This window comes from Acanthopagrus latus, chromosome 21, assembly GCF_904848185.1.
Source record: "Acanthopagrus latus isolate v.2019 chromosome 21, fAcaLat1.1, whole genome shotgun sequence".
NCBI lineage: Eukaryota > Metazoa > Chordata > Actinopteri > Spariformes > Sparidae > Acanthopagrus > Acanthopagrus latus.
In genome coordinates, this window is record NC_051059.1 from 16432030 (window position 1) to 16445420 (window position 13391).

A 13391-nucleotide genomic window follows, 5' to 3' on the forward strand; every position below is an offset into this window, starting at 1 on the left:
GTGGAGAGGGAGGGTTTTTTTTTTTTTTTTTTTTTTTTGCTGAAATCCTTTTGGCTACATCGGAAGAAAATAACTCGGATGTTAGTATGAATGTAGGGGCCACTCCCACCGTATCCAGACAACCCTTGGATTAAGGAGCTAGGATCACATACTGTACATACATATGTGTGACACACTCTGGGGACCGTATGGAGGACTACAGTGGGAGCTTGTGCAGCTTGAGTCCGCATTAATTTTCAACCACTATTCCCACACAGCTGGTTTCAAGTCAGAAATGATTAGCAGCAATCTGTAAAAGGAATATTGAAGTTTTGGGGAACTTAACTGGGGTGTTTAGTATTTGGTTTGGCCTGTCACACGTTTCGGTCCTTTCCAGAAGGTTATAAGGTCTCCATAAGATGCTTATTGACATCCATGGTATAAATTAGCGTGAACAATAATAGCACCACATCACATAACGATGTCCTTATGAGTTTCCTACAACTGTAATGTTTATTGTAATGTAATTTAAAAACATCTTTTTTTTGTTGCTATATTAAGATTAAAACATCCTTGGTAACATTTTTTTTAAGAATAGTACAACCATAATAATATTAAATAATATATTTTTTTTATTTAATTGCTTTTTAAAGCACTTTCTAGCCTTTTCCACAACAGCCTTCCTACTCTCTATGAGTCGACCAATCAACCTCAATGTTTCTTTCACTTCAGAAATGATTATTATTACAAATATGAGAATTTTTAATAAATTATGATCTTTGATAGTGCATGACCACAAATCAAGGACTACTATTTGACCTCATCATAAGTAATTATGAGGCATTGTAAGTTGATCTCATTATAAAATGTATTAATTTATGAATATTGTTATAATGCTTACAATATAGGCACACAATTCTACAGTATATATAATGTGTCATTTAATTTGTGATTTATAAATTGATGGCAACAATTAAGCATTAGATAATTATTTAGGTGTTCATTCAAGCATTTTGGTATATAATTTTATAGAATTTATTAGCATTAAGTTTTATATATAGGTTTATAATTATGACTGTAAAGTTCTATAGGAGCACTTAACACATTTTAAATATGCTAGGAATGCTAGGTTTTGCAGCTGCTGGACCTAAAGCGAGGTCAGTGAAAAAATTTAAAGTAAATCATTTATTATGCACTTAGTAGTTGGGTAACAAAAAAGTGTATACTCTCTTTACCTGCAATGCACTTACTGTTGCCAGCGGACGTAAAGGCATACATAGATTTAATAAAATATGACAGTGACATTTATAAAACAGCAAGCACACAAGACAGGAAACCATGGGGAGACAGCCTATCAGCGTCAAACATTTCTACAATCAGTAAGAACACTTGTCTGGTGCCATCAGGGTTAAGTTGAGAGCTCACCGAACACAAAAAAAAAAAAAAAACGTCCACCAGCCGTCTTCGAGGGTTCCAATGAGTTGTTTGTGTGGCAGAAGGGGAGAGTCTGTTTTCTGTAGGCTGCTGTTTGTCACATGTGACAGGAGAAGGTAATGCTCAGCTGGACGTGAGCTTGAGCAGGGACCAACCAGTTCCCCTGGTTAGTGTCTTGTCTGGGCTTCCAAAGAGCCTGCAGGAAAAACATGCTTGGCTTGTCTCATCATGTCACTGTAGAGCCGCAGGTCTTGGTGGAGAGTGCTCTTTAGCGCTGCCCTCAGCGCCTCACTTTCCCTCCAGCTGAGTGACCAGCGAGGAGAAGACGCATAAGAGCAACTTGAACATCTCTGTGCAGACCAAACATGAGCGTTTGAATGAGCACTGTCCACGGGCAGTGTGTCCATTACTATGCATTCATATCTGGTATTTGGAGTAAAACTAAATCTGGCTAGTGTTCAAAACCAGTTCAAGACTATCTACAGCATTCTCACATTTAGAAACTACATTATTGTGAATGCCGGACTTGCTATACAGTCTGTTCAGTCCCTGTTGCTTGGAAATTGGTGCCAGCCTGGTGCTGATCGCCGCTGCTCCAGAGGCACAGAGTCGTCGTAGCCACAAGCGGGACTGACAAGGGAGTAAATTGAGTCAGAGCATTGAAAAAAAAAAATGAAAATCTGCTCGACTTTGTTGCATCATGCTGGCATCATGTTCTACCCTCTCTGCTTTTACAGTCGCTACTTTCAATCTAATTTTGTCCTCTCCAGCTGCTGCTCAAAGACCACCATCCCGTGGCATTCCTCCTGGGCCTTCTGCTCTGCCTCCAAAACCCTCTGCTTCAGATCTTTTTCTGTAGAAGATTTAAGCAAGAAATTTTGTAGTTATTATTGTTAAAAAAAATTGCATTCCTCTTTATGATGACTGGTGACTAATAAATCTTGAAAGAAATGAATAGGTTCTAGTAAAGAGAAAGTGGAAAATGCAACTGCTTTGCACTGATCTTTGCTAGTTTAGGCTAGAGGTTGTCTACAAAATTGTGTCAGTGCAGCCATCAGTCATAATATAGACTAAATAAATAAAAAAAAAAAATACAGTGAAATCCAAGATAAGGTGGAATGCACTCAATCAATAGAAAATTATAGTGCTGCACCATCCCCGCACATGTCATTAGGAAAAGTTGTTTTTATCTTTGTGATGCACTAAAATATCCAACTTGCCAAATGTAAATAAAATCTGAAAAATAAGATTTCAAAAGGTCCTGCGCTCTTTATGTGAATCATCAAATCAACACGAATCTGCAAACAAACTTTCAGCACATGGATACAACCACCTCCTGGACCAGGATGCATGCTTTTATGCTTTTGTTGAGACTTTATCAGCAGGTAACATTACTGACATTTATTAATCTATTGTCAGTATATTATGTCTTTAAAGGGTAACTCCACCAATTTACACATTAAAGAGTGTTTACAGGTCTTGGGAATACTACTGCATATTTGAAAAAAGTAGAATAAAACTTATTGTTGCACCAGAGCAAACTATATGTAATCTGATAAACTGCCTCCAGTGATGTCATTCAGGGGCTTAGTTGCATTGTGGGTAATGTAGGCAACAGGTTTTGAAAAGCAAGAAGAATGAGTGGAATAATAATGGTGACATATCTAATTCTGCTGAGTAAATTTTGATCCTTTGTTTTTAAACTGTCCACAAAGAGTTCAACACAGCTTTTTTAAACCTGTCACCTACATTAACCGCAATGCAATTTAGCCACTTAATGACACAACTGGAGTCCATTTATTCGATTACATGCAGCTTTGGCCACAAAAAGCTTTAAGCATTTTTTTTTTTTTTTTTTTTCACATAGGCAGTAGTACTTCCCAAGACCTGTAAATAACTAAAATGTAGCTCCTCCAAATCAGGCTACATACTTGTCATCAACATTGGAGAAGAAAGCTGGTGTTTGAGGCTAAGAGCAGTGGACTTTAAATACCATCACGGCCCACAGCATCTTTCGACCATCCAACCTGTACATTTGGACCACCCCAAGCAATAAGAGTGACGTTTAATAAAGCTTGGTTTAACGCTGCTCCTTGCTAATGTCTGGTCATGGGAAAATGGAATGGACAAAATGGGACCCTGGCTGACGAAACAACATGAAATTTGAGACTGTTGTGTCCACAGAAACCTGTCCTCAACAAGACATCTCAGATCGAGCTGTTCAACCTGATGGGCAGACCGTGTTCTGATCATGCAGGACAAGGAGAGGTGGACTTACATGGATGCTTGGTGATCACACACAGTCCAAACTGATGAACAGGGTAACTCAGATGTCAAACTTTTAATATGAAGATGCCAGCCTCATTATCATCACCGTATTGTTGTTGCTGCCTACATTGACCGTGATGCAGATTAAAAAGATGCACTTTGGGTTTATGTATATTTCTATATAAATAACTGTATACTGCATATATTGTGTAATTTGTGCAGCATGCAAGAGTTTACACACTCTAGTTTCGTTATGCCGTGTGTGAAAAGATGAATAAATTACATTGTACCCCATATTACCACGGTGACTCTTAATGACTTAATGAAAAACATACACATACATCGTCTCATTATCATTTAGCATGACTGCCATTGGCTCGCATACCTTGGAGATGTTATTCTCTTGTTACTGTCCCCCTCTTCAGGAGGAGATTGTGAACTGCAAATTGTCATCTTTGGGATGGACTGCTTTTCCTCGCCCTCTTCCTGCAACACGTACATGCATACACTTAAGCATTAAATGTGAAAGACCAAGCATGAGATCAAAAGTTTGAAAGGATACATAACTGTTCACGAAACCATTCTTCAGCTTTTTATTTGTTTACCTTGACAGAGAGCTGCTTGATTCTCTTCTCCTGTTCTTTGATCTTGGTCTTAAGCTTCTGGATTAGAGTGTCTTGCTCTGAAGGCTCACTCCTCGGCTGCTGCATCTTGCTCTGCTGGGTCTCCTTGCTTTGTTTGCTCTGCTGTTGGCTGAGCTGTTTCAGCACCTCCTGCATGCGGGTCTGCTGCTTCTGACAGAAGAAGAAGAGGCAATTGTTGCTAAGAACAATGCAGCAAAGACAGAGTTTGTCACAGGCGGTCATTCTTTCTGAAGACACACTGAGCATATAAATAGAACTAGATATTTTCTCTTGTCTAATGACTTACCAGCAGAGCATCCACAAGCTCATCATCATGCTTCCCCTTCTCCAGAAGGGTGGAGATTTGGCCTTTAAGAATTTTTATGTCACTTGACAGAGATTTGTTCCTGGCTTTAGAGGCTTCCAGCTTTTTCTTCATATCCTCGTGGTCTTTCAGGAGTGTCTCATAATCCACTGAGATCCTCTGCACAGGTGTGGAAGGAGAGCAGGGTCGTGGCACATTTACAGATTCGTATTTCAATCGAATTACAATTATTGTACAGCACACACACCTCAAATGCCTCCTTCCTCTCCTTCTCGATGGTGCGAATGTAGCTGAGGTTCCTTTCTTGAGGAGGGGTTTTCTGAAGGACCCCCATGCCCACAAATTCTTCCTCAACACTCAGGAAAGTTGGCTGTCTTCGATGATTTACCTGGTTCAGCTGCTGCTCAAGGTCCCGCAACTGGTTTACAATGACCCGTTTAGTTAACACTGCATTCAATTCTTTGTTTTGTGTCTCTCATCTGTACTGTTATTAAGCAGATATCTCATTTGAGAGATAACGGCCGTAGAGATGTTTGCCTTCTCTGGAAAATAATAGTACCAGATAATACACTGGAAAAACTTAGCAGCAATGTTCCTGTACAGAAATCATGATCCGAGGTCAGATAACTAGGCTAGCTATTTTACAGCTACGCCATTATTTTTTGTTTACATCGTGGGATGTCACAAGCATGGGCCACTCTTCCATGAGTGAATGCACACCTTCTTCTCAGTGGTGATACAATGTTGTCTGGTAAAAAATAAAATAGTTCCTTCATGAAGCTGCTTTCAACAAAGACATCTTGTGTAACCAGGTCATGAATTCTAAAAGAGATATTGCCGTTGAGTTGTATAATGTTTTCTTTTTTTTTTTTTGAGTGCCATCTACTTCGGTTACATTCTATAAAGGGCGGGCATCTCTACAGCTGAATCTCCAAACTACACAGCAGTAGCACAAGTTAGGGGAAAGACATGTTTTTGTTCTGGGGTAAACCGCCCCTTAAAGTAGAATGTAACTGTTTTTGCTTACCCTTGTCTGAAGAGCCAGTATTTGCTGAGAGCGACCTCTAAAGCTTCCTGGGCAGCTAATCACTTGCTGAAGGTTGACCCCCTCTCCAACCTCACTGATTAAAACCTACAACAGCAGTCGCAGATCAGATTTTGGAAAATATAAGTCACAGATGATAATTTAAATGAATATTTGATCTTGTTTTTTGAGCAATTGGACTTAAGGCAGTAAAAAGAAAGCCAGTACCTTATGAGCTACTTTCAACTCCTGTTTGACAGATTGAACCTGGTTGCGATACTCAGTCACTTTCAGCTGGGCAGCAGATAATTTTTCCTGCAGTGATTTCACCACTGGATTTTCCTGCTTTTGTGAACAAATGACATATGATTCAAACTGAGCTGCTATTTCTAAAGTTAGGAGGGAAAAATTATTCTCATCATGGTGAAATACCTCACAGTCTTCAGATGAAACTTTATTCTGTGACTTTGTATCTTGCTTTTGTCCAGATGGAGAATGCACCAAAGCAGCCTGCAGCTATAGAAAGGAGCATCACATCACAATTACTAATTTATTTACTGATTTATTCCCACTGTAATTAATCACAACGTATCTTGTTTAAAACAAATTGTAAACAGATCAAATGGCAGGATACACCTAATGCAAAACTTTGTTACCTTTTTCTCAAGCTCTTTGATTCTGTTGCTGTTTTGCTTGGATTTAATTTTTTCTTGCTCAATTTCAGCAGTTAGCTCTCTATTCTTCTTAGACAGCTCAACAATCTTGGTGGCCGCTATATCCCCTGCCAGGCCCGATGTGCCTGAAAGGATGAGTGGATGAGTCATGAGGAAGCAGAGATTTGTCTGGAACATCACTGGATTAAGATAAGCAGAAGTTACCTGCTAAAGCCAAGCGTTCTTCCTCTCTTTTCTTCGTCAGGTGTTTAATCTCAAAGTTTTTTTCACTCAGAAGTTTGAAGAGGCGACCATTTTCATCCTTAAGCTCCCTCAGCTGGTCTAGTAAATTCTCATTCTGTAGGCCAGGCAGTCTATAGGGACGCAATTAAAATGAACACTCAATACATGATAGAGATTACCTACAAGATAATAACCTGATTGTTCATATCGATCTATGTAGGTGATATTTCCAATTTCAGCCTTTGTAATTCTCACCTGTCTTCTGGATTATCTGCCTGAATACCTTGCTGAGATAGATCCAGATCGTCTTGGGCAGCGCTGACATTTAGTTTATCCGGTTCTTTCTCCTTCTTCCTATCCAGTTTTCTTTTCTCCTGCTGTTTTTGTAGCACTTCAAACTGAAGCCGCAAATCATTCAGTTCATCATCATGCTCCATGATCTATGATGGCGAAAATAATTAATTTATGTAGGCAAGAAATTACAGCAAAAGTCAATATTACATTATAAAAATGTATTAGGGAATTATGTTACAATACTATCCTGCATTCTTAGATATACAAAGCAACAGCGCAATTCAGCCCTAACTTAGGTAACAATAAGCTGAAAAATATGAAGAAAGGGGTCAGTATATAGATCCACAGATATTTATGAACTACTCATAACCTAATGGTTCATTAATGCAGTATCTCCCAGTGGTTCATCATTGTCTGATAGCCCTCAAATCCTAGTTCCTGTTTCATACTTGCTCCTCAGAAACTACTCACAATTTTGTGTGCCTTATTGTACAGTTAAGTGCACTTGTTTGATCAAAGCTGATGGAAAATAACTTCGTAAAAAATGACTTTTTATCCAGAAGACCAAGGTTTAAACGCCTTACATGTGTGTTTTCCTTGAACACAGTAGCAAAATTAGTTATTCCGTTATAGCTTCTCGACGTGGTATTTTAGCGGCCCACTTCTGGTTCACAGTGTTGTTAATAATGTCTTCACTGGTAGCCCAAACAGACTTACATTTATTGCCCCAGGCTTATTAGCGAAACAAATGTTTTTGGTAGATAACGTGTCCCGCAATTTGACAGTTTGAGTGGCTGTGAAAACGTATAATCCTGTTCTTCTAGCTCATTATTAGGATTACAAACGTTATGGTTGTATTATAAGAAAATGGCTCACCTTTCATTCATCCAAATATCGCGCTAGACACAATTTGGAGGCTGTTTTCCCACTAAATTAAAGCTGTTTGGTGTGGAGAATTATGTGGAGCAGCTTCCTTACTGACTGCGACGCTACTGTACCCATAGCAACGGCACTCTCGAGATTGGGTCATGGTCTCGCGGGAGCAAGAATGTAGTCAAGGGGAATGGAGGGAGCGACCACCAGTTCATGACATTAATGAGGCCAAATATCTTTCACTTTTTTACTGTTTTACCGGTCATTAACTTTAATTTAAGCATAAGACCTGCAAGCGCAAGCTGTATTCTAATATTGTGCACAGTTATAGAGGGCCACATGAGGCAGGAAATGAAGAGAGAAAAGAGGAAACAGGTGCAGGACTACTTGACTGATTAAAACATCATGCTAGCTAAACTTTACCAAATGACTGGTTTTGCTGTGGGCCATTAGAGTGAAAACGGTAAGATTACACTTCTTTTTTCGGCCACAAAAATATGCCAGGTATTCAGAAAAACAGGTGTTGGGGTGCTATCTACCACCCACTAGCAAACTTAAAAAACGTGAGCCAAGCCTTTGTAATTCGACTGTACCCTGTTCGACCACGAGGAGGCGAGATTCCTTACAGTGCAGCTGTATCAGACCTGGTAAATGCATAGTTAATTGGATTTAGTCATTAAGTAAAATTAATTTCACTGTTAAGAATCAATGAAATGGTTAAAAACCTTAGCTGTAACTCTCTAATGGCCATCCAAGTCATGTTTATAAAATGAACTACTTAGTCTTCATTAACCATGTACAAACTATTGTGAACATCAATTGGAAATTTCCAATAAATAGTTGATAAGTTGTTTAAAAAGCATGTCTTGCATGTTTACAGAGAACCACTGATTAAAGTTAAATTTTTTCATTTTATTGATATGATAGATATAATCAAGAGTTAATAAATATATATATGGACTTAGATTTAGATATCAAAGACCCAGAAAAAATACTGGGGACATGACCTCAGTATCCTCAATGGTAGCTACGGCCCTGACATCTAAACATTCATGCTGCTCAGACAGATTGAAAGACACTGGCTGCTGGACCATCCATTCCATGTTTATAACACCCACCCATCTTCTTACTTATAATGAACTCCAGAAATGAAAAAGTACAGTACTATTTCTTGGAAGCTTCACAAGTACCCTGGGCTTCTGCCTCGACAAAAGTGTGTTGGCAAGGGACAACCTAAGGATGCTGGTTTGGAATAAATTTTAATGTATGAGGAGTGCTGAAAGCTCCAGGCTTGGCATGACCATGCTTAAATGCACCCTCCTCAGGTGTTATTGTGAGGAACTTGAGTATGTGACATCCCTGCTCTCCCCTTGCATTTTTGTGTAACGTGATGCGATTGCACAATAGTTACTGGATCTCACGTAGACTCACTGTGTTCTTTTTTGGGAGTGATACTAACCACCAGGAGTCACAATGACGCAGCACTTTAGACTCTATATAAATGTCTTTCACTGATTTGATGGCATCACATTAGTGAAGGACATTTCCTGTTCAAATTAGATTTTAAGGTGGGGCAGTACACAGTAAGAAAAAGCTGTTTTATCTGATGGGAGTGGTAGGGTAATGTTCAAACATGTGTAATGGTTTTATCATTTAGAATTTCTGGACACACCAGATGCTGCACAAGGAAGTGAGCACTTATAATTTTACAAACATTGAGAGCTGCCAGAAAGAGGTTTGACCTAACATACACAACAGAATTAGTAATAAACTGTACGCTTAACTAAAAATAATGCACTCTTCAATGAATCCTACTGTTTTTAGTATTCACCTTTTGTTGCAAAGGTTTAATAGAAAGTTAAAGATAACTTCTTTAGTATTTAAAGGCTGTAGTTTATGGTGCTGTTAAATTGCATTGTGTTATAGTAAGCGTGTTTCTAACACATACTTAGGTATCGACTTTTAATACAGACTTGTGTACATGATAAACAAGCAGCTGAGTGTATATCGCCATTTGCTCAAAATAAGCTACATCAGATAAAACACATTTTCATTGCAACTTGGAGGTTTCAGAGCTAAAACAGAACTTCATAATTACTAGTCCAGTGATTTTTATTTTCAGATTTCCAATTAAAAAGAAAAAAAAAACGCTGTTTTGCACACAACATCCAACACATCATGAATAACTTAACAAGGCATCTATTTCGGCATTTCACAGGATGGGCTGTATGATAATAAATAGGTTACTGCACAGTCTGTTGGAGTACCTCTGAGTTTAGCATCATGACGACTTTGGAAGGGCTGTAATGCAACATTGGACCCAGGTGTAAAAAAAAAAAAAAAGACTTGGCCTTTAGCATGAATTTGTATAAAGGCTGTTTTGAAAACTGCCCATTATTCCGATTTCCATGTGATTAATTTGTATATTACTTTTTTTGTGGGATAGTCTTACACCAGTCAAACCCATTTGTGTCTGTTCCGTTAAATAAAGATGGAAGGAAAGGCCCTGTCTGTCATTCTTGTCATGCCCCTTATGCACTGGGGTGCCCATTTTTCAAAAGAAAAAGATGGGGCTAAGGTGCAACCATTTACAATTTGGCAAATGTATACTAGTGCTTAAAAGAATACAGAAGCTGGTAAGAGACGCTAAAACGATGACAGAAAAGGTCAGCCCCAACTTTTTCTAGCTTTTGATATTTCACTCACACATCATTCAAATAATTAAAATAAAAGGTAACAAAACTATCAGCACACTGAAATCAGATCACCTGGGTTTACAACCGCAGACACATCAAGTGCGGCCAGCATTAAAACAGCTGAAATCAGTCCTCCTCCTCAATGCAGAAGCTTTCCCCTCTGGTGTCGTAGTTATAAGAAGGTAATTGTAATCAATAAATTACAACTATTTACAGTGGAAGAGAGGTGCTGAATGGATGTGTACACACAAAGATTTTGACACATCTCTAAAAACAAAAGCTCTATACACCTTAATATGAGGTAATATTAAGGAAGATAACATATCAGTGTAAGTCCATGTTCACTTGGGTTGTATTGCTTTCTGTTCTTCTCTGGGTTTAACGACAAAGTCTCTGTACATGCTGTAGATGACACCTGGAAACAAAGAAACAGGAATAAGTTACACAAAGGCACTTAATAATAATAGACAGAACAAAAGATAACACATTTTATCCCAGACCAGGAAAATTGTCATACTACAACTAGCCGGACCTATTTTTTAATGAGAGTAGATTAAATCCAAAACACCTGTGATAACCAAGATTATAAAACCATGTAAGTACATGGGGGGAAAAAAAGCATATTCAATTTAATCAGAAATGTGACACTGCAAGCAACATACCAAGAGTCATTGCTCCAACCACGAAGCCTTGGGCAGCTACACGCATGTGGATCAGGTGGACTGACATTTTTGTATCTCCCCGACTTTTCATTTTTAGCAATCTCCAGCCAACTATGGCGAAGAATCCAGCCATTCCTTCAAGAGGCAAGAAGAAAGATCAAGTTACATAAATGAAAAACTAAAACAAAGTTGGTGTAATAACTTTTAAGCCAAGTAAACATCACTTCAGTCACAACTTAAAAGTATTTCATCCAAGTCAAGCTAATTAAACTCTCCTCTTTTCGTGATGTAACTAATCATTAGGGGACAACATGTACTCACCCACTGGGACGAATGGATTCTCCTTTGCTTTTCGCATGAACTTGGACTCATTATCTTCATAAGAAGACATCTTGACTGAAACAAAAATAAAGAAAAGTAAAGTTAGTACAGCATGTTCGAGGTTGTTCCCAAAACATGGCGTGCTGGTTCATTCAATGTAGGCGGGGTCCATTTTCCAGGTTAAAAATCCTCAATGAAAACTTAAGTAACAATTGTAGTTAATAAGTCTGAAGCTATAGCCCACTAATACACGGTTAAATACTTTGTACATACGTACCATTAGCTAGTTCGCTGTTCAGAGCTAATGTGAACACCGCATGAGCTGTTCAGAGGTTACGCATGAAGGACAGGGGGAAGAGTCGTCCTTATAAACGCTTAAATAACTGAACCTGTCCCACTACGTGTCAATGAAACGACATCCGCTTGTGAGCAACACTGGGTTATAGTAGTCTGAAGTGAAATTTTGGTACAAGGCCAAATAACACGAAGTACCCGGCGAATAAAACAATCAAGAGCGTAGGTTACAGCACATTTAAAATAAAACTTGTATTGCGCCACAGTGGGCTGGACTGAGTACTTACCTGTTTAAGGCGTGTGTGGCTTTTTGAATAGACAATAATTAAATTATCCGGAGATGTTTTATGAGCCCTAAAAGCCCCAGATCGCACGCACTGTATAAAGGAAGTAGCGAGCCGGCTACGTGATGTAACCACCATCGCACGCAGACCTGACGTCAGCAAGATAGCGACTGTGATGTGTTCAAACCCTGGAAGAAAATTGGAAAGACAGCTGGCGACTCTGAAATGCTATCAGATTGTCAGAATTCTCTCATGAAAATGTATTTTCTGTTTCAGGTGATTTTCTGAAATTTAAATTAGATCAATTAATCGATTGTCAATAAAAGAGAAACACAGAACCGTCCTCTTAACTAGGGTATGCCCTTGGATATATAAGCAACGACTTTAACGTGCTCTCAGGTGTAACTGAGGGATAAGTGTTTAGACTGGCTAAACGTGACATAACAAAATATCAACCTAATTAACATTTGATTTGCTGTTACTGCCACTCCAGCAACACTTTCTTTGTATTGGCCACCACTGGTAAACGGTTAAACCACTCGTAAAGTGCCAGTATCATTAAAAAGGTCAGTAATAACTCACTGTTTTTGTTACCAACTTACAGAAAAATACACACACACACACACACACACACACACACACACACACCTATTTCATTCACCTAGCCTTTTTCTATCTTCCTGTTAACTGTTCCTGGAACTGCATATGTGTAGCACTAATGGAAGCTTAAAACTGCAGCCAATAAAGCTGATTTCATTACTATTAGGGTAGCATTATGCGTGTATCATCCAATCTACCTCGAACGCAGCATCAGCTGTACGCTCGCAGACTCAAAGATGATGAAAAGGATGAGAGGGAGACTCCAAATCCTACGCCAGTCGCTGTGTAGTCTGTTTCGCAGTTAAACTGAAGCGGCCTTTTAAAGCATCAGCTGATTTCCATGTCTAAATATTACAATGTTATAAAGCATGATAATATATGATATTAATACAACGATGTTTTGAGCTCTTTATGTTCCAAACCCCTGGCGATTCACTGTAGCAATGTTTTCTCATCTCACGGTAAATTGCTACAGTATAAGTTGGGCTAAACGAAATTAGTGGTAGGTAGAAGTGAGTCCTCTTGCTTTACGTGTTGATCTCTGAGATGATGTAACAGTGGGGACTTGTCGTGAGAACTTTTGGCAGCACGTTTCTGCAACGTGCTGCCCCGGCGCTTATGAATGTCAAATCTACTAACATCACAAACAGAACATATTCTTGTTTAAAAAACAATATAGAGATCAAAACTAAAGTTGCATTTATCAAAACTAATGACCTGACATTCTTCAAGTTGACAGGAATATTTGCAAGCTCATTCATGAATACAATATATTATGCATGATTATTGTTGTACTTCTTTCAAATAATTCTGCCTAT

The 13391-nt window shown here is 38.7% G+C and overlaps 2 protein-coding genes across 4 annotated transcripts; both read right to left on the reverse strand.

Annotated features, from left to right (window-relative positions):
* Nucleotides 1-1244: 1244 nt before the first annotated feature.
* ccdc13 (coiled-coil domain containing 13) lies at nucleotides 1245-7873 on the reverse strand. Of its 2 annotated transcripts, none has more exons than XM_037084594.1 (12): nucleotides 7720-7873; nucleotides 6805-6989; nucleotides 6532-6680; nucleotides 6310-6452; nucleotides 6086-6169; nucleotides 5882-5995; nucleotides 5657-5761; nucleotides 4877-5047; nucleotides 4612-4788; nucleotides 4287-4475; nucleotides 4067-4167; nucleotides 1245-2266 (listed from the first exon to the last, which is right to left on the reverse strand). In XM_037084594.1, exons 2-12 carry the CDS (start codon nucleotides 6984-6986, stop codon nucleotides 2191-2193), a joined length of 1491 nt encoding a protein of 496 aa, XP_036940489.1. In that variant the 5' UTR covers nucleotides 6987-6989; nucleotides 7720-7873; the 3' UTR covers nucleotides 1245-2190. The 2 variants fall into 2 exon arrangements, with proteins under 2 accessions (XP_036940489.1, XP_036940488.1); XM_037084593.1 differs by having other exon boundaries at nucleotides 5882-5998.
* A 1791-nt stretch (nucleotides 7874-9664) lies between these two features.
* higd1a (HIG1 hypoxia inducible domain family, member 1A) lies at nucleotides 9665-12130 on the reverse strand. 2 transcript variants are annotated; one of them, XM_037084595.1, is made up of 4 exons: nucleotides 11977-12130; nucleotides 11396-11470; nucleotides 11075-11209; nucleotides 9665-10827 (listed from the first exon to the last, which is right to left on the reverse strand). In XM_037084595.1, exons 2-4 carry the CDS (start codon nucleotides 11463-11465, stop codon nucleotides 10754-10756), a joined length of 279 nt encoding a protein of 92 aa, XP_036940490.1. In that variant the 5' UTR covers nucleotides 11466-11470; nucleotides 11977-12130; the 3' UTR covers nucleotides 9665-10753. The 2 variants fall into 2 exon arrangements, with proteins under 2 accessions (XP_036940490.1, XP_036940492.1); XM_037084597.1 differs by lacking the exon at nucleotides 11977-12130 and adding an exon at nucleotides 11673-11907.
* Nucleotides 12131-13391: the final 1261 nt, after the last annotated feature.